General features: G+C 48.5%; 1 protein-coding gene across 1 annotated transcript in view; it reads right to left on the bottom strand.

Moving 5' to 3' along the window:
- Positions 1-21,726, bottom strand: part of LOC141998760 (butyrophilin subfamily 1 member A1-like) — a 90,568-nt gene that overhangs the window by 49,958 nt on the left and 18,884 nt on the right. The window contains exons 2-4 of the mRNA XM_074971760.1: positions 9,618-9,701; positions 8,241-8,483; positions 2,644-2,758 (exon numbers count right to left, since the gene is read on the bottom strand). Of these exons, the coding sequence (XP_074827861.1) occupies positions 2,644-2,758; positions 8,241-8,366 (241 nt within the window). The 5' untranslated portion in view covers positions 8,367-8,483; positions 9,618-9,701. The remainder of the gene's footprint in view (positions 1-2,643; positions 2,759-8,240; positions 8,484-9,617; positions 9,702-21,726) is intronic.

Raw genomic sequence — 21,726 nt, 5'->3', positions numbered from 1 at the left:
TTTAAAAGCAAGCGTGTTTAATGATTAATTTGCGGCCAGTACAGCTACTGGAAAAGTCTGTTAACGTGTCTGGGCATGGAGCGGAAATCCTCCAGGGACATCTCCATAAAGCTCTCCTGGATGTACTCCCAAAGCCTTTGCAAAAGGTTTCTGGGGAGGGCAGCCTTATTCCGTCCTCCATGGTAGGACACTTTACCACGCCAGGCCAGTAGCACGTAGTCTGGAGTCATTGCATAACAAAGCATGGCAGCGTATGGTCCCGGTCTTTGCTGGCATTCAAGCAACATCCGTTCTTAATCTCTCTGTGTTATCCTCAGGAGAGAGATATCATTCATGGTCATCTGGTTGAAATAGGGTAATTTTATTAAGGGGACATGCAGAGGTGGCCGTTTCTGCTGGGCTGTTTGCCTGTGGCTGAACAGAAATCTTCCCTGCTGTTAGCCACGCGGTGGGGGGAGCGATCATCCCAGAAAATTGGGGGTGTGCGTGGGGGGGGTTAGTTGGGTTTGTGCTGTACGTTAACCCGAAAACTGCAGCCCCTCCTTTTAAAGGGCCAACCCAATGGCTGTTTGGTATGGGAAATGAGGGCACTGCTGTTTGAAACCATTCCCACATGTTATGAAGGTTAAAGAAGCCAAAAGACTGTAGCTTGCCATGGCTGCCTGCAAGCCGAATTCTGTTGCCCGCCAGCCCTGCATGTGTGATCTCTCACACCAAACCGGCAGACCCTCAATATAAGAGGCAAAATGCGACCTTGTACCAAATGCACATGTGCTATGTAATGTTAACAGCAAGGTTCACCCTGAAAGAGTCGACCCATTGTTCTCTAAAATGTGTCTTTTTAACTACCACTCTCCCTTTTTTTCCTCCCGCAGCTGCAAATGTTTCAACGCTCACACTATCATCTCCTTCCCAGAGGCTAGCGAAGATTAGAAGGCCAAAAAAAAGCACTCACGATGAAATGTTCTCTGAGCTCATTCAGTCCTCTCACACTGAAAGAGCCCAGCAGAATGCATGCAGGCAAGCAATGTCAGAGTCCAGGAAAGCACAATATGAACACGAGGACAGGTGGTGGGTTGAAGATGATAGGTGGCGAGTTGAAGATGATAGGTGGCGACAGCTTGCTGACAGAAGGCAGGAGTCAATGCTGAGGCTACTGGAGGATCAAACTCATATGCTCCGGCGTATGGTTGAGGTGCAGGAAAGGCAGCAGGAGCACAGACCGCCGCTACAGCCCCTGTGTAACCAACCGCCCTCCTCCCCAAGTTCCATAGCCTCCTCACCCAGACGCCCAAGAACGCGGTGGGGGGGCCTCCTGGCACCTGACCACTCCACCCCAGAGGACTGCCCAAGTAACAGAAAACTGGCATTCAATAAGTTTTAAAGTGCAGTGTGGCCTTGTCCTTCCCTCCTCCCCCACCCCTCCCAGGCTACCTTGGCAGTTATCCCCCTATTTGTATGATGAATTAATAAAGAATGCATGAATTTGAAGCAACAATGACTTTATTGCCTCTGCAAGCAATGATCAAAGGGAGGAGGGGAGGGTGGTTAGCTTACAGGGAAGTAGAGTGAACCAAGGGGGCGGGTTTTCATCAAGGAGAAACAAACAGAACTGTCACACCGTAGCCTGGCCAGTCATGAAACTGGTTTTCAAAGCTTCTCTGATGCGCAGCGCGCCCTCCTGTGCTCTTCTAACTGTCCTGGTGTCTGGCTGTGTGTAATCAGTGGCCAGGAGATTTGCCTCAACCTCCCACCCCGCCATAAACGTCTCCCCCTTACTCTCACAGATATTGTGGAGCTCACTGCAAGCAGTAATAACAATGGGAATATTAGTTTCACTGAGGTCTAACCGAGTCAGTAAACTGCGCCAGCGTGCCTTTAAACGTCCAAATGCATATTCTACCACCATTCTGCACTTGCTCAGCCTGTAGTTGAACAGCTCCTGACTACTGTCCAGGCTGCCTGTGTACGGCTTCATGAGCCATGGCATTAAGGGATAGGCTGGGTCCCCAAGGATAACTATAGGCATTTCAACATCCCCAACGGTTATCTTCTGCTCTGGGAAGAAAGTCCCTTGCTGCAGCTGTTGAAACAGACCAGAGTTCCTGAAGATGCGAGCATCATATACCTTTCCCAGCCATCCCACGTTGATGTTGGTGAAACATCCCTTGTGATCCACCAGCGCTTGCAGCACCACTGAAAAGTACCCCTTGCGGTTTATGTACTCGCTGCCTTGGTCTCCGGTGCCAAGATAGGGATATGGGTTCTGTCTATGGCCCCACCACAGTTAGGGAATCCCATTGCCGCAAAGCCATCCACTATGACCTGCACATTTCCCAGAGTCACTGCCCTTAATAGCAGCAGCTCAGTGCGCTTCAGGGCAGTGGAAAGCAAGCCACAAAGTTCCATGAAAGTGCCCTTATGCATGCGAAAGTTTCGCATCCATTGGGAATCGTCCCAGACCTGCAACACTATGCGGTCCCACCAGTCTGTGCTTGTTTCCCGGGCCCAGAATTGGCGTTCCACCGCATGAACCTGCCCCATTAGCACCATGATGGCCACATTGCTGGGGCCCGTACTTTGAGAGACGTCTGTGTCCATGTCCTCATCACTCTCCTCACCGCACTGCAGTTGCCTACTCACCTGCTTTTGCAGGTTCTGGTTCTGCATATACTGCTGGATAATGCGCGTGGTGTTTAGAACGGTCATAACGGCCGCAGTGATCTGAGCGGGCTCCATGCTTGCTGTGGTACGGCGTCTGCAGGAGAGCGGGAGAGCAGAGTGGTAGCGGCGGGTGGATGACGATGCTGACAGCAATATGGCGCCCACACGGAAAAAGGCACAAAACAATTGTCAGCCATTGCTTTCACGGAGGGAGGGGGGAGCAAGGGGTAGTCTAGCAGCAGATGTTGCAGTACGACTGCTAGCTGTCGTCATCTCCTGGGTGCTTGCGGTACTGCTGGCTGGGAGAGCAGCCTGAGGCAGAATGGCCCCCTCAAAGATTGAGCTCACAACCCTGGGTTTAGTAGGCCAATACTCAAACCACTGAACTATCCCTCTACGAATATTCCAGGCCGGACTGAATCTCCATTAGACAAAACTTAAAGAAGAGAATGACCTGAGTCACTCCCATTTAGTCCAGGCACCCCTGACAGACCTCACTGAAGTCCGCCAGGAGCACCCATGTCTGCCCAGGCGCCCCTGACAGACCTCACCGAGATCTGCCAGGAGCACCCATGTCTGCCCAGGCGCCCCGATAGACCTCACCGAGGTTGGCCAAGAGCACCCAGGAGACGACGAGGACGGCTACCAGTCGTAATGCACCATCTGCTGCCACAAGGCAATGAGCTGCTGCTGTGTAGCAATGCAGTCCCGTGTCTGCCAGCACCCAGGAGACATACGGTGATGGTGAGCTGAGCGGGCTCCATGCTTGCTGTGGTATGGCGTCTGCACGGGTAACCCAGAAAAAAGGCGCGAAACAATTGTCTGCCGTTGCTTTCACGGAGGGAGGGAGGGAAGGGGGGCCTGACGATATGTACCCAGAACCACCCGCAACAATGTTTTTTGCCCCATCAGGCATTGGGATCTCAACCCAGAATTCCAATGGGTGGCAGAGACTGCAGGAACTGTGGAATAGCCACCCACAGTGCAACGCTCCAGAAGTCGACGCTTGCCTCGGTACTGTGGACGCACTCCGCCGACTTAATGGTCTTAAGTGCGGACACATACAATCCACTGTATAAGATCGATTTCTAAAAAATTGACTTCTATAAATTCGACCTAATTTCGTAGTGTAGACATAGCCTTAGGGCTGGTCTACACTACAAGCTTAGGTCGACGTATTCAGCATAAGGTCAAATTTATAATGTGTGTGTTTACACTGCCGAGTCCCTCCCCTCGACCTAAAGGCTTTTAAAATCGACTCCTGTACTCCACATGAATGAGTGGAATAAAGCCAGAGGCAACATTCATGCCTCGAATTAAGGGGAGTGTAAACACTGTGTATTGTAATTCGGAGTTACTGGCCTCCAGGTGATGACCCAGAGCCCTCCAGTGAGCACTTTGAATGTGGGGAGGGATAGCTCAGTGGTTTCAGCATTGGCCTGCTAAACCCAGGGTTGTGAGTTCAATCCTTGAGGGGGTCATTTAGGGATCTGGGGCAAAAATTGGGGATTGGTCCTGCTTTGAGCAGGGAGTTGGACTAGATGACCTCCTGAGGTCCCTTCCAACCCTGATATTCTATGAACTCCAATGCTTTTCAGCCAGGCAAGCAGGAAAAGCCCTGGGGAACTTTAGAATGTTCATTCCCTGGTGGAGCAGCATGGAGAGCTCACCAGCACAGCTCAACATGCCTGCCCAGATGCACAAATTCACTCCAGCATGGATCGTTCAGGAGATGCTGAATCTGATTGCTGCGGGGGTGGAGGGAAGCGTTTGTCCAGGCAGAGTCTGAACCAGCAAAAGAAACACTGATATCTATGCCAAAATTGCACAGGGCATGATGGATAAGGGCTACACCAGGGACACACAGCAGTGCCACGTGGAAATAAAGGCGCTTAGACAAGCGTTCCACAGGAGAAGGCTGGCGAACAGCCACTCTGGTTCTGAGCCACAGACATGGGAGACTGACAACATGCACCCATAACCACCCGCAACAATGTTTTCATCCCATGAGGCATTGGGACCCTAGCCCAGAATTCCAATCTGCTGCAGGGACTGTGCGATAGCTACCCACAGTGCATCACTCCTTGAGTTGATGCAACCCCTGGCAGTGAGGATGTGCTCCATCGACCACAGCCACCTAGTGGGGACATGCAAAATCACATTTATTAAATTGGATGCTCAAAGTCGAATTAAATAAAATCGACCTAATTTTGTAGTGTAGACATGTCAATCTCTTAGATGGTAATAAATTATGGGAATAAAGATGGTGAGCTGAAGAACAGCTCTGTGTGTCTCGAAAGCCTGTCTCTCTAATAACCTGGGACCGACATGGCATACATGTTAATAACTGCTTTGTGAGGAAAAGAGAAGACGTTACTGACATGGGCTGACTCTGTTGTTGTTGTTGCTGTTGTTGATAAAGTCCAGTCATGTTTGCTAAGAAGACAAAACAAGACAAACGCACACAGAAGGGGAGAGACAACCGGAGTGTCTCTAGAGAGCTTCTATCTCGGGCGCTGCCCCTCACTTGCAATTTCCCTGCTGGAGAAACACACGCCCAGCACATGGTGGGACCTGGGCTCTGAGACCTGGTAACTTGTCCCAGCAGCAAGCTGTTTAGGACATTGCTTTTAGCTGCCTCTCTCATAACCAGGGCTGTCCTTAGGATTTACGGGGCCCTTTGCAGGATTATAAAATGGTGCCCCAGTGTGTCGAGGGGGCACAACCCCTGCACAAAACCTGCTCAGGGGCCAGGCTGTGCCAAGCCAGCCCACCCGCTCGCCCACCCCACAGGCAGAGCCCCTTGGCTGCTGGCCAGAGCTGGTCCCCTGCAGCCTGTGCGGAGAGAGAGAGAGGCCAGGTGAGTGGAGTGAACCCGCCATGACTCTCGACTATGCTCCCCTCTCTCTTGTCTCAGCCTGGCTCCTCCACCCATTGCCACATACCTGCTACCAGCTGATTTTTGCAGGGCCAGCACTGCTGACACCCAGCTCGGGCCAGTAGGGAGCAGGGAGGGGACAGACGGCTGGCAGCACACTCACAGACAGGCCTGCTCCCGCTCCTGCACCCCTAATCCCTGCACCCCTTTACTGCTAACCCCTGCATCCCCCTCCTGCACCTATGTGGGGAAAGTGACCTGGATGCACAAAGCAGCTGGCATTGCTGCTCACTCCCCCCCAGGACTGCTGCTCCTCTGCCCCGTGCACCCCTGGGGGGCTGTGATAGGAGAGGCGAGGAGCAACATCAGGGCTCCCTGCATCCAGGTCACTTTCCCCGCCTGGGCTGCGTAAGTGGAGAGCAGAGAGCAGCAGCTCCTGATGCCTCCTAGCACAGCCCAGGTGCGGAAAGTGACCTGGATGCACGGGGCCCTGGTTTGTGTGTGTGTGTGTAAAACCAGCTAACAAAGCTGGCCAACACACCAGCCATGTGCTGCCCCCACTAAGAGGGAACCATCCCATTATCTCATCCGTCACATTTCTCATAGGAAAGACCAGGGTTTGAATTATATTTTTGCATGAAACTGGGGCAAATTTAAAAACTGCTTAAAACATTTAAAAAAATAAAAAATATGAAAAACTCTATTACATTGTATTTACAGTATCATTATTCATACCAGATTTGCTAGTCCTCCCCTCCCCCCTACCCCCTCAGGCAGAGAGGCACAGAGATTAGGATCAGGACCAGCTGTGCCCCCAAAAGACCAGGCCAACCCTCCAAACTGGACCCGACCCACATCCCTCCCCAGACCAAACTGGACCTGACCCTCCCTAAACCAGGGATGCTGGTGGGGGAACTGGGTCTCCACAGGGGTGCTGGTGGAGGGGATGTGGCAGCGTGAACTAGGGGAGGTCCAGTCTCCCCCATGGGTGCTGGTGGGGGAGCATGGGGCAGAGGGAATTGGGTCTCCACCAGGAGTGCTGGGGGGGATGGGTCAGGGGGAACTGGGTTTCCCCCAGGGGCGCTGGTGGGGGTAGTTGGTAGTTGGGGGTGCTGGTTCCTCTAGGTGAAAGCCAGGCTGTCACCAGGCCAATCCTCACCTGCCCTGTCTTCTTTGTCTCTCCATTCCAGCAGAGCTCTGTGTCTGTGTACCCTGCTCTTCCTAACCTAACCCTGACACCTCCCCTCTTTGCTCTCCAGACACAGCCATGTTGTGCTCCCATGTTCAGCTTCCCTTGCAGCTAGGTGTTAATATTTAGTTATTGTGGTTTCTGTTGTCTCTATAGGGTAGGCCATTCAAGCGTGTTGATTCTAGCCCAGAAAGTCCTAGCAGCTCTATGTCTGAGATACCTACCTTCATCCCCCATGTCCCAGGGAGAAAATCAATTCTTTCCCTCAATGGATAGCGCTGCCAAGGTGATAGGTACAGAGTCATACAGATAGTTCATAAAAATATTACAGACAATTCCCACTTTGTCACATCTCTTTCCCCTTTGACATTAAACTGAGCGAGATCTCTTCAACCAGTGACTTGGGAATGTTCATATCTCCTGCTACCTTGGGATTCAGATGCCTTCCAAGTCCAGGTAAAACCACAGATGTTTTCCATAGATGCCAAAACCAATTTCCCATCTATATGGTAACTTTTCTACCAGGCAATTTCAAGAGTCTTACAGCACAGACTTTCATTACTCAAACAGACCGTTTTCATAACACAGTTCAGAGCAGTTTCACACCCTTCCTTGGGTCTTATCTTTTGGATGACACTAGCAGGGTGCACATGGGGAGTTTTCATGGGCCTCCTGCCACCCCAATGCCTTGAGGGTTGAAACCGAGACAGGAACCTGCCACTACCCCCTTCCAGTCATCTTCCAGGGAGTGAGGAGGGCCGTGAACCCACCTTCCTCCATATGTCAGCCAACTTGGCTGCAGCCTTGGGGTGTCTTTACCCCTTGGTTGGGGTAGGGAGTGACCCTCTGAGTATTTGGGAGGATCGGAGTAGGGAAAATGCTCAGAGGCAGAAAAATATGTACCTGTAAACTGTTACTGCAAAAATTTAGGTACCAAGTGATTGTAGGCACTGCAGGGTTTGGCCGCAGTTGAGCAGGGTTTTGTGAATCCCAATGTGTCCTGATTCTGGGATTTTTTTCTCGGCACTTAAAGTGACAGGCACCTAAATCCTCTTATGAATCCATCCAGTGGTAAGGAAGGGGAGCCACACACGGCCAATAACATCACTTAAGGAAGCGATTCACTAACTACAGCTCACATCAGGCAGCAAAATAGCAAGAGCAAATGAGCCCTACTGCAGGGCCCCAGGCTCTGCTAAAGCACAATGAACCAGCAAAGAGAAAAACCTTCTCTCAATCTTCAGGCTAGAAGCTCTGTGGGGCAGAAACTCTGCCTCATTGTACAACTGGAATGGACTAAGCACACTGTGGTGTTACCAAAACCAAACACTTACTGATCATCATGTGTGTGCGTTTCTGCAGCCAAATTTACACTCGAAGTGTGGGAGCAGCAGTTTACCCCTGACAAACCTGGGAGAGGGGTCCTGGGACACTGACAGCTCATCTCTCTGTGTGTGTGGTTGAGGAAATACCAAAGGAGTCTAGTTCCAGCACTGGAAGATCCCTTACCTGCTGAGTCCTGCAGGGACACTTCCTCCAAGCGGCTTCAGGGTCCTTCAAAGCTCTCAGTTTTTCTAGCATCCATGAGTTCATGTTTCCTGTGAAACCTCCCTTTGCTGAGGCGGTTTCATCCATTCAGCACTGGAGTCACAACCAGGGAGTTTCGCTCTGTCCTGTTCATTTGTGTCTTTTGTTAATTTACTGCATTTGTAACTGAATGGAATCTCTGCCCGTTTCTGCTGCTCCCACCAGCTGCAGAAATGAAAGTAACAAGATAGCTGGGAAGTTATTGTAACAGGAATCCTTGTCACATGCTGCGTAAACTACAAGGATCAAAGTCCTCTTAAAGAAACATCCCCAGCAGTGCCAGTGAGTGAGAGATTTGGAGCCGACCCACTCACTTTGGCAGGTGACAATCAGATCTGTCCTGTTTTTTCCTGCTCTCTGAGAATCAGTAACATAAAAAGAAATTGCATGTAAAGCCACCATACTCCAAGGCTTCCGTCTCCTGGGGGTGAGGGAAAGAAAGCCTCACATTTTCCTGATTGTGAGGGGTGTGGCGGGGCAGGCGCTGCACAGACTCTCAGCTAGAGACCTGGGGTAATTGATGAGTTTTCTTGTGCAACCAAAATACAACAGATTGTTCGAGCCCCAGGCCATTGTTCCTTCATGCACCTGCACAGTCTGGGACATTGCTGGCCTGGAAGGGCCTCTGGAGGTGAGAGTTCTCTCACATTCCATATCCAGGGGATGCCTGGCCTGTCTGCTGAGACTTCCAGACAGCACCTGCACCAGCACTAGTCATGATGGTGGACTTTGTGCTGTGGACACCAGTTCCCTAGGTAGACTAAGCTCCATTGAACTGTGCTGAGTCACTGACCATTTATAATGAAGGGCTGTGTTATCGCAGGCCAGGGCAACTGAACCCATTCAAACTTTCCCAAAGCAAAGGAAAGACAGGAAGACTAGTAAGAAGGTACTCTGCAATCCTCTGCCAAAGGTTTCTTGGGAGGGCTGCTCTGTTTCTTCCCCCATGACAGGAAACTTTGCCACACCAATTGGCAAATACTTCTGCAGGCACCATAGCAGCACATAGGCAAGCAGCATATGGATCCGGCCTGCAGCTGCATGCACAGAGGAGCTTCACCCTTGCATCCTCAGTTACTCTCATGAGTGAAATAAGCTACTGGAAAACAATGCCAGTATTCAGAACAGTGTCTTGTAGTGATACCTCTCTGAAACACCCCACCCTTTGTCTTATATTGCCCTTCCCCCTGGGGCCAAACTCATCATGGCTGGGGCTCCCACCGTGCTGTGTGCCAGCCAAGGGAAAGTGATAAAATTGTGTTTTTAACTCATTTGGATCAAGGGTGAGAATGCACTCACAATAATGCCTCTGTGTCTTGTTTCTTTAGCATCTGCAGATGTGTCCTTGAGGTCTCCTCCTGCACACCAGTGGAGCGGCTCCATCTGATAAGGATACAAAAGAAGAGAAGTAAGGAAAAGATGTTCCAGGAGGTGCTGCAATTCTCAGGTGCTTTGGAATGTAAGCAGAGAGCATAGGGAGAAGCTATCAATGAAAAACTGTGAACGGATAGTCAGGATAGGAAACAGGCAGGAGCACAGGAGGAAACGTCTCCCTCTTAGCATCACAAATGTTATGCAGGGCACACAGGTGCTATGACAATGGGAATATTTTTCTCACTGAAGTCTAACCTGCCAAAAGGCAGTGCCAGTGCCTCTTTAAGCGACCAAAGACACATTCAACAGTCATTCTGCACCTGCTGTGCCTGTTGTTGAAGCACTTATTGCTGCAGACTTCAAAGTTGCCAGTGTAAGGCTTCATGAGCCAGAGGAGCAAGGAATAGGCTGGGTCTCCAAGGCTCACAATTGGCATTTCCATATCGCCAATGGGAATCTTCTGGTCTGGAAAGAAAGTCCCTGTTTGCAGCTTTCTGTACTGGCCAGTGTTCCTGACAATGCATGTTTCATTCACCTTCCCAGACCAGCCTGCATTGATGTTGGTGAAACAACCCTGGTATTCCACCAGTGCTTGCAGTACTATAGAGAAGTACCCCTTTGTGTTGATGTACTCCATCACAAGGTGGTCTGGGGCCAAAATGGGGATATGTGTTCAATCTATCGCCCACCACAATCAGGGAATCCCATTGCTGCAAAACCACCCACTATTTCACATAAATTACCCAGAGTCACAGTCCTTTGTAGCAGGAGGTGATTAATATTTGGGGGAGGTGATTAACAAGCAGACAAGCAGGAGGTGATTAACTTGCCTCATTGCAACCCCCACAGTGGACTTCCCAACTCCAAACTGATTTGTGACTGATCGGTAGCAGCCTGGAGTAGCCATCTTCCACACAGTGATCGTCATTCCCTTCTCCACTATTAGGGCATCACCCATTTTGGTGTCCTGTCTCTGGAGGGCAGGGGCAAGCAGAGGTGCTGGACAATTTGTATAATGGGGGTGCTGAGAGTCATTGAACCAAACTGTAAACCCTCTATATGATGGAAGCCACTTCAAGCCGGGGGGCTCCTGCCGCACCCCCAGTATCCCTGGTAGCAGCATCTTTCCAGACATCAGCTCCAGTCACTGGAATTCACTGAGATTCATCAGACCCCTGCTCTCAGAAATCTCCTTCCTTGTAGGTCCCAACAGCCCACAACTTTGAAAACTGCCACTGAGCACTCCCTGGCCATCCACCCTTTGTTTTCTCCTCAACAATGGAAAATTAACATTACTAAAACATCAGAGTCACCTAAGTGAACAAGTAGCAGGCACGTGGGCTTGCATGTTCCAGGCTCTGTGCATGAAGTGCATTTGGGTTGTACAGCTAGAGTAACATGCATGCCCTCATTCCCGTCATGCAGGTCCTGAATACGCAGGAGCGCCAGGCAGGCGGAGCAGGGCAATAGAGCTCAAGGGACAGAATAAAAGGTCTGACAGGCTGGATGTAGCCTGCGGGCCATAGTTTGCCCACTCCTGGTCTACACTGACAACTGCGTCATTCTAACTAGGTCGCCCTAAGCGCTACGCCTCTTGTCAAGGTGGTTTTATTATGCTGGGGTTGCAGGAGAACATAAGAACATAAGAACGGCCATACTGGGTCAGACCAAAGGCCCATCTAGCCCAGTAGCCTGTCTTATGACAGTGCCCAATGCTGGTGCTCCAGAGGGAATGAACAGAATGGTAATCATCAAGTGATCCATCTCCTGTTACTCATTCCCAGCTTCTGGCAAACAGAGGCTAAGGACACCATCCCTGCCCATCCTGGCTAATAGCCATTGATGGACCTATCCTCCATGCATTTATCTAGTTCTTTTTTGAATCCTGTTATGGTCTTGGCCTTCACAACATCCTCTGGCAAGGAGATCCACAGGTTGACTATGCATTGTGTGAAGAAATACTTCCTTTTATTTGTTTTAAACCTGCTGCCTATTAATTTCATTTGGTGACCCTAGTTCTTCTGTTATGAGAAGTAGTAAATGACACTTCCTTATCTACTTTCTCTACACCAGTCATAATTTTATAGACCTCAATCATATCTCCCCTTAGCCATCTCTTTTCCAAGCTGAAAAGTCCCAGTCTTATTCATCTCTCCTCATAAGGAAACTGTTCCATACCCCTAATAATTTTTGTTGCCCTTTTCTGAACCTTTTCCAATTCCAATATATCTTTTTTGAGATGGTGCGACCACATCTGCACACAGTATTCAAGATGTGGGTATACCATGGATTTATATAGAGGCAACATGATATTTTCTGTCGTATTATCTATCACTTTCTTAATTATTCCCAGCATTCTGTTCACTTTTCTTACTGCCGCTGCACATTGAGTGGATGTTTTCAGAGAACTATCCACAATGATGCCGAGATCTCTTTCTTGAGTGGTGACAGCTAATTTAGACTCCATCATTTTATATGTATAGTTGGGATTATGCTTTCCAATATACATTACTTTGTATTTATCAACATTAAATTTCATCTGCCATTTTGTTGCCCAGTCGCCCAGTTTTGAGAGATCCTTTTGTAACTTATCACAGTCTGCCTGGGTCTTAACTATCTTTAGTAATTTTGTATCATCTGCAAATTTTGCCACCTCACTGTTTACCCCATTTTCCAGATCATTTATGAATGTGTTGAATAGGACTGGTCCCAGAACTGACCCCTGGCAGACACCACTATTTACCTCTTTCAATTCTGAAAACTGACCCTTTATACCTACCCTTTGTTTCCTATCTTTAACCAGTTACCAATCCATGAGAGCACCTTCCCTCTTATGCTGAGGCAGCTTACCTTGCTTAAGAGCCTTTGGAGAGGGACCTTGTCAAAGGCTTTCTGAAAATCTAAGTACACTATATACACTGGATCACCTTTGTCCACATGCTTGTTGACCCCATCAAAGAATTCTAGCAGATTGGTGAGGCATGATTTTCCTTTACTATAACCATGTTGACTCTTACTCAATAAATTAAATTAATCTATATGTCTGACAATATTGTTCTTTATTATAGTTTCAACCAGTTTGCCCAGTACTGAAGTCAGGCTTACAGGCCTGTAATTGCCGGGATCACCTCTGGAGCTCTTTTTAAAAATTTGCATCGCATTAGCTATCCTCCAGTAATCTGGTACATAAAATGATTTAAATGATAAGTTACAGACTACAGTTAGTAGTTCTGCAATTTCACTTTTGAGTTTCTTCAGAACTCTTGGGTGAATACCATCTGGTCCTGGTGACTTATTACTGTTTAATTTATCTATTTGTTCCAAAACCTCCTCTAATGATACCTCAATCTGGGACAGTTCCTCAGATTTGTCACCTAAAAAGAATGGCTTGGGCTTGGGAATCTCCCTCACATCCTCAGCCATGAAGACCAATGCAAAGAATTCATTTAGTTTCTCTGCAATGACCTTCAATGAGAGTTAAATGAGTGGGAGTAGCATTGCAGTGTGTACACCTTCGTAGTTAGGTCGACATAAGATGCCTCATTTTGACCGAACTTTGTAGTATAGACAAGGCCTTAGACCTGCCTCAGAAAAGGGGAGTGGACTAGATGACTGATCAAGGTTAAGTGGCCTGTTAGCACTTTGCCAGTCAAACGGGCATTAGTGGGTTACAGACTGTTGCCTCTTATAACTCCAGGTAAAGGGAGTGGGAGTGAGGACTCAGATCCTCTCGCTATCCAATTCCACTGGGGTAGTGCAGAAGCCAGGAAAGTTCCCCACGATAGTGGGACCATTCCCCCATTAACATAATTGACATGGGAAACAGGATCCTATCTGTAGGATTTGCCCCATTGGTTTGCTGGTTGAATTCTGGTAGTACTGTCCAGGTCTGGGTCAGAAATCTATAAAGGCTGGAATTGAAGAACTACACATGCAGTTTTCTGAACTTCAGCACACATTACTGGGCAGGCTGAGGCATTACAACAAGCTAGATCTGAGCAGCGAGAAGTTTTATCATTAGCTAAGGTGGTGAAAGACCAGCATGCTGATGCAGCTAAGAAGCCTCCTACCATTTATGTTCCATGAGACCTGAAGATATCTGAGTTCAATAGCTTGCCAACAAAGCCAGGGGACATCACGATAGAAGACTGAATTAAGTCAGTGAAAGCAGATCTACAGGTGATGAGAATTGAAGATCACATGGATTTTGTGGAAGAGGACAGCAAAAGCCAGACCAGATCCGTAGTGAAGTTCAGGGCAACAGCTGACAAGACAGATGTAGAGAAGACATTTCAGCTTCTCTTAGAAGAGTATGGAAACTGTGACGGGTTGGGTCACAGAGATCCCCTTGGGACTGTCACCTGATGTGCTGAAATCACCTCTGAGCCAGTTTTCCCTGCCAGCCCAGGCCCCCCAGAACCCCGCCTTGATGGGCCAGACACACTAGCCCGCCCAACATAGACCCAGGGTCTGGGTTAAACCCCAAAGCTGCAGACTTTAACTGAAAACAGCTCAGCAAGTTACCTATCTCTAGCATCCAGACACCCAGCTCCCAATGAGATCCAAACCCCAAATAAATCTGTTTTACTCTGTATAAAGCTTATACAGGGCAAACTGATAAATTGTCCACTCTCTATAACACAGATCGAGAGATATGCACAGCTGTTTGCTCCCCAGATATTAATCACTTACTCTGGTTTTATTAATAAACAAAAGTGATTTTATTAAGTCTAAAAAGTAGGATTTAAGTGGTTTCAAGTAGTAACAGACAGATCAAAGTAAGTTACTGAGTAAAATAAAACAAAACACGCCAGGCCAACTTAATACACAGAGGATCTAGTTACAGGTAATATCTCACCCTCAAAGATGTTCCAATAAGCATACTTCACAGACTGGATTCTTTCCTAGCCTGGCCCCAATCCTTTCCCCTGGTACAGTCCTTGTTAGTTCCAGCTTACATCTCAGGTGGTAAACAGGGGTATTCTCCTGACTGGCAACCTCTTGAGCCAGGTGAAGACAAAATGGAGGGGTTTCCAGGGCCTTTTATATTCTCTGCCTTGTGGGAGGAAACGCCTTTATTCCTTTGCAAAAAGATGGAGTTTGGAGCCACATGGGCAAGTCACATGTCCATGAATGATTCAGATTTCTGCAGGCCAACGCCATTGTTTACATGTTAGCTTAGCTCATGTGGATTGGTGTCTCCCACAGTCCATTGTTAGTCAAGTACTTCCAATTTACCTGAATAGTCTCTTCACAATAGGTTGGCTCACCCTCCCTTATGTATTTCCCACAGCAAACACTTAACATATAAGAATAGAGCCAACGCTAATAACTTTAAATATAAAAATGATACATGCATACAAATAGGATGAATATATTCAATAGATCATAATCTTTTCAGAGATATGTTACATGGCATACTTAGCATAAAACATTATCCAGTTATGTCATATTACACTATCCGGCCTGGAGGAGGAGGTCCCGAGAGAGTAGTGCCTAGGGACCAACTAAAACATTGCACTCTTAGTCCGATTAGGGACCATAGGAGGCACAGATCAGCATGCCCCGAGGAGACTGATACCAGTGTGAGTGTGGTTCTAGTCACATAAACTGAATCCCGAGGGGAACAGAGTAGAGCAAACCCAAACCCTGATGAAAATGGCCAGATCCCTCAGATTGACCCAGTGTTACTTGGGAACGGGGAATAGAAAATATGGGTAACAAACCACTAGTGTGAAGATGGTACCAGGGAACTAAGAAAGGTGAACCACCCATTAAACTTACAGATGATTATGTTATTGGTTTTGTGCATTGTATTAGTGAATGTTATCATTTATAAGATAAAGAAGTGGACATAGAATGTTAAATATGTTCAATGTTTATATATATAAAATGCTTGTAAATGTTGTTAATGTGGGACCTGGATGTGCTGGTGTGGACTTTCTGGATGTGGCAGAATTTTAGAAAGGGGGAATGTAGGGGCTGTTGACTGAAACTTAGTGGAGGTTTGGCACTCTCCCGAAAGAAAGGGGAAAGGCTGAAGAGAAATTAAGATCCGAAGACTGGCAGTCCCCAGGGCCAATGGGGAGAGGCCAAGGCTCCAGGTCAATCTGATTGACTGGGCAGGCCGGCCAATGAAGGAGTCAGGAGCCCAGAGGACCATCCTCCATGTGAGCTGGAGCTGCCTGACCTAGTCCATCACAATTAGCTACCCTGGACGAGAGGACGATAGAGGTGAGAGGTAGAAAATTGTGATGGATGATTGATACCCTGTCACAATTGGCTACTCCTGGACCAGAGGATGGGAAAGGTAAAAAATTGTGAGGTGTACCTCATCTGTCATAATTTAGTACCCTGAGACCAAGGAGAAAGGAGGGGTAGCAAACTGGGACAGGACACCATGGGTGTCAGTAACTGCTACAGGTAGCAAACTCTGCTTGACTTTGACAACATGGAATTTAGTATTAGTTGTGCAAGTCTGTCTGTATTGCTGGTCTGCAGAGTCCCTTCACTGTATGCAAGGATACTTCAGGGACTAAATGTTCTCCACTTTACATTATCTAAAGGCCAGGAGAATGTGGCCAATGCTTGCCCTAGAAAGCAAAGGGAGGTTCAAAATGGGAGGGGGGTTTGAATACTTAGTGTTCTGTAGCATTTATATTTGCAGAAAATTCCAAAACTTCCATAACCCTGACTTTCTATGTGAGCTTTGTGATATTCCCGCCTCTCCTGAAATCTTCTCAGTGCACTTTTAACTCACTGGTGAATGGGAGCTATGCATCCACCTCTGGTCCCGAGCCACAGAGTATATTTATCTTTTACACCTCTCTACTCATTGTCGGCCCTCCTTCCTTCACCACCTGCTCCCTTTTCCTGCTGTTAAACAGGGTCATGCAGATTGTAATCAGGTCACAAATGACACAGGATGACGGGAAAGTTCAGTTACAGTGTTTCTTTGAACTGGGTGGGGAGACTTGGGTGGGGTCAGATCAGTCAGGTAAATTATTTACCAGGCACTGGGAGAAATAGCAGCGGATGAAGATCTCATGTCCTCCTGCTTGGCAATCAGGGTATTTCCACACTGGGGAGTAACCTGCATGTCACTGAGCTGCTAACATGGTGTAAACACAGTGTGGAGTGGACATCCCCATTTAATCACCAAGTTTAAAAGCCTGATTCTGCCCTTGTAGAGGGAGGAGATTTTGGGGGCAAACAGGCTAAAGTGACTGGATTTTGCCCTGACATCTCTCTGCTGCCATGTGTGATACTGAGCCACTGGCCCAGCTACAGCCCCCATTGACATCAGTAGGGATTTTAACCATTCACCCAATGGGAGCAGGACTGGGGCTCACAGGTTTGAAGCATCGAGCTGAGGAGTGTTGATTCCCCCTCCCAGCCTCAGGAACAGACAGACCACGGGGGCGGGGGATCCTGAGGCTGGATCTGCCAAGGACAGAAGGGAACAGGCTAAGATAAGAGAAGGGTGGGACACTGGGAGAGGGCAGAAGGGGTGGGTGGGTGGCAGCAGGAGAGGGGGCGATTAGGGCAGGGTGAGAGCTTGCCCCATGAGGGGTTCTGTATCTTTATCCTGTCCCCTGTGTGAGCCAGGATCTGCCACTATTGTTCCATTTTTCAATGTTAGATGAAATTTTCTAACTTTTCTTCCTTCTCTTCTTAAGAATGAAACTTCCCAAGAGCCAGACAGTTAATGTCTCCCTGGCCATCAAGCAACCGTTGACCTGATAAGGGAATGTTTTATGGTGCTACCCGTATTATTCATTGCTGTGTAAAGTCTGAAGGTTACAACAATTCCTGCCTCCAGAGACAAGGAGCCTTTCAGCACAAACTGGTGTGAAGAAAAGTTACCAAATACGGAGGTGACTCATGTTCCCCTGCCCAGATCCGCTCTCACAGGAAACCTCTACGCCAGGATCCCCTGCTCCCATGTGAATGGGGCTCAGAGTTCTCTGTGACACTGCCCACCATGCAGAGTGTGCTCCATGGATCCGACAGCAGATGGTGAAGGGAATGGATGGGACAGAGCTGGGGACACCCATCATCCCTCCCTCATCCTAGTGGAGATTCATTGGAAAAGGCAATATCACCTGGGGCTGTATGATATTTTCTGCACTTTCTCATTCATAGTGGGGATCCCCCTTTATGGGGTTCCCCAGGGGCAGCTGTGATCACAGGGGACTTCCTGCTAGTGCTGCTCCCTACGCTGTGTTTCCCAGGGATGGCCATGGGGACTGCCTGGGGCTTGGGGCCTCCTGACTTCCTGCTGGTCCTGTCACCGGCCAGTTTGGGGGCAAGTCTCTCGCTCAGTCTGTGGGAGAGCAGCCCCCACCCACTGACAGAGCTGTGTGAAGGGTATTCCTGTATGGGAGCCCCATGGAGACTTCCTCCAGCTGCAACCCCTCCGGCAGGTGTTACCACAGCAGGGGTGTGATCCCTCCTGCTCTAGTCAGGTTCTTATACTGCACCCATCCCTGTGCGCTCTGCAACCTTGTAATTTATATATTTAGTCTTTCATTAATTTTGGAAGTGTTTAAAAAAAGAAAAGGAAATCAACCTTACGGAAAAGTAGAGTACAAATGTTCCCAGCAATAACTTGTACAAACGATTCTGGGGAAATACAGGGGAGATATTGAGGTATCAAACCCAGAAATCAAAGCAGCTAGAAGGACAAATATAATCCAATGATCCTTCAAAAAGGTTTCTGTTACAGAGAAGTGGCTGGGCATTGGCCCACACCGGGCTTTCACCACTAGGGCACTGGTACAGTCGGTCAGTAATAGCACAGGACAATACGTGGACGATGTCTGGAGACCTGTGTGAAGTGAGCTGTTGGGTTTTCGTCTATTTCATAGGGAACTGGCCCCACATCGCCTCATCCACCCTCACAATTGGCACCGACACAGATGCTGTTTGGAGTCTCAGCAGAGAGGTGAAACAACCACTGGACAGGGAGAGTGACTGACTCTGACCCCTAGAGAGGGCCCTGCCCATGGGGTCTCAGCCTGTGCAGCTGCATGAAGGGGACATGGCCACAGACTCTGCTAAATTGTTTTATTTAATTCCACCAGGAAACCTATGAATGAAACTGACACTGAGGAGAGGGTTTTGTCTGATTATCTTGGGCCGCTGCTGAGCTCCTGACAGGCTGCCGGCCCTTGTCACACTCCTCACAACCAGACCTGTGTCGGGGTTTCTCTCTAGTGCGGCAGGAAGGCTGGGCAGGTGGGTGTTACATAAACATTATTTCCTTAATTACACCAGGGCCCAGTGAATTCCTCAATTCTCAGGCTGCTGAATTCACCTCTTGCTGCAGAACTGGGCTCCAGAGTCTCCATCTGCATCTTCAATAATCACAGGTGGGATTTTCAAAGCCCCACAGAAGATTTGGAGGCCCAGCTCCCATTTGAAATTAATGGGGATTGGGCACCCAATTCCTTTACTCATCGACTTCAAGGGCAGAAGGGACCATTGTGATCGTCTAGTCTGACCTCCTGCACAGCACAGGCTACAGAACCTCTCCCACCCCCTCCTGTAATAGACCCATAGCTGCTGCCTGAGTTACTGAAGTTCTCAAGTCATGATTTAAAGACTTTTAAGCAATAACCTTGAAAATGTGAACAGGCAATGACTGCCTGAGTCTGCAGACAGCCTGAAACAGTAGCTCTGAGAGGAGTGAACTGCCCCAGACATCTGAGCTAAGGTCCCATGGAGGGGAGAGAAAAGAACAGCAGAGAGAGAAAATGCAGCTTCTGTCTGTGGGTCTGACTCTGACTCACAGCCTCGCTGCTGGACAATCACAGCACACGGTCTGATCAGCCACTGCGAAGACAGAGCAAACTTGTACCAGCATCCGGCTGTTTAGGTCATTGCTTCTAGTGCCTCCCCTGCAAAATATACAGCAGGCAAAAGGAAAGGGACTGGACAGAATAAAAATAAGGTAGGGAAGGAAAAGGACAGAGAGAGAGAGAGAGAGAGAGAGAGAGAGAGAGAGTATGTGTGTGTGTGTGTGTGTAAGTCTCTTATCCCAGGGATGTAGCCAGAGTCACTGGCGATGTCACCTGGGACCCTCCCTGGCTTGGTCTGGTCAGCACATCTCTCTGGATCAGGGCTATGAAGGCCCAACTGCATAATGGTGGATTCTGAGGTCCTAACACATGGTGGGGGTGGCAGCCATGATGGTGAAGCTCGCTCTTTCCGGCCCACCTGGCTCCCAGTCAGCCAGCATCGGCTAATTTCCCCCCCCAGGTTCTCTTTTAGAAGTCCCCAAGGGGATCAGTGGGTGGAACAGCCCATCCCCTCATTATTTTGCTCACCAGCTAGGCCTAATTTCAGACACACGCATTGTGTTCCACTGATTTCCCACACCACCCTCCTCATGTTTACTAGGCACGATCTGAACATAGTCCTGGAGTTAAACCAGGAGCCCGTCTGTTGGGACTGATTCAGTCTGTCTGTCTCCCACCAAAGCCAGCGCTCGGCATAAGCTGACTAAGCAATTGCTTAGAGGCCAGGACAGCTCAGGGGGCCCTGATTTTTGGAAATAATGCAGTTAGTATTCTCAGGGGTGGGTAAAGGCCACCCCTCCCCCCCGCACCGCCACACACACATTGTTCTCTCTTAGGGCACCCAACGGGGTAGCACCGGCTTGGTTTGCAGCTTTTCCTATCAGCATTTATTGCTATCGGCTATTGTGATATTTTATCAACTTTTTCTCACTTCTCACCGCTCAGCTCACAATTCGCGTAGATGTGTAGCCCAATTATCACAACATTCCACAGTGAGGGAATTCAGCATTTTCCATGATCCCACAGAATTCAGGAGGTTTGTTGCACTCAAGGTTTGTATTTTAAAGAATCCTTATTGAGGTTGCAGGAACAAACCATCCCAATGGGTAGAAAGAATAGTAAATATGGCAGGCGACCAGCTTGGCTTAACAGTGAAATCCTTGCTGCTCTTAAATACAAAAAAGAAGCTTACAAGAAGTGGAAGATTGGACAAATGACCAGGGAAGAGTATAAAAATATTGCTCAGGCATGTAGGAGTGAAATCAGGAAGGCCAAATCACACTTTGATTTACAGCTAGCGAGAGATGTTAAGAGTAACAAGAAGAGGTTCTTCAGGTATGTTATCAACAAGAAGGTGAAGGAAAGTGTGGGCCCCTTACTGAATGGGGGAGGCAACCTAGTGACAGAGGATGTGGAAAAAGCTAATGTACTCAATGCTTTTTTTGCCTCTGTCTTCACAAACAAGGTCAGCTCCCAGACTACTGCACTGGGCAGCACAGTATGGGGAGGAGGTGACCAGCCCTCTGTGGAGAAAGAAGTGGTTCAGAACTATTTAGAAAAGCTGGACGAGCACAAGTCCATGGGGCCGGTTGCACTGCATCAGAAGGTGCTAAAGGAGCCGGCGGATGTGATTGCAGAGCCATTGGCCATTCTCTTTGAAAACTGTTGGCGCTTGGGAGAGGTCCCGGATGATTGGAAAAAGGCTAATTTAGTGCCCATCTTTAAAAAAGGGAAGAAGAAGGATCCAGGGAACTACAGCCTCACCTCAGTCCCTGGAAAAATCATGGAGCAGGTCGTTAAGGAATCAATTTTGAAGCACTCAGAGGAGAGGAAAGTGATCAGGAACAGTCAGCATGGATTCACCAAGGGAAAGTCATGCCTGACTAATCTAATTGCCTTCTATGATGAGATAACTGGTTCTGTGGATGAAGGGAAAGCAGTGGACGTGTTGTTCCTTGACTTTAACAAAGCTTTTGACACTGTCTCCCACAGTATTCTTGCCAGCAAGTTAAAGAAGTATGGGCTGGATGAATGGACTATAAGGTGGATAGTAAGCTGGCTAGATCATCGGGCTCAACGGGTAGTGATCAATGGCTCCATGTCTAGTTGGCAGCTGGTATCAAGTGGAGTGCCCCAAGGGTCAGTCCTGGGGCCAGTTTTGTTCAATATCTTCATAAATGATCTGGAGGATGGTGTGGATTGCACCCTCAGCAAGTTTGCGGATGACACTA

This window comes from Natator depressus, chromosome 14 (assembly GCF_965152275.1).
Source record: "Natator depressus isolate rNatDep1 chromosome 14, rNatDep2.hap1, whole genome shotgun sequence".
In the NCBI taxonomy this organism is placed as follows: Eukaryota; Metazoa; Chordata; order Testudines; family Cheloniidae; genus Natator; species Natator depressus.
The sequence above is the reverse complement of the archived record's forward strand: the minus strand, read 5'-3'. Positions and strand labels throughout refer to the sequence as shown.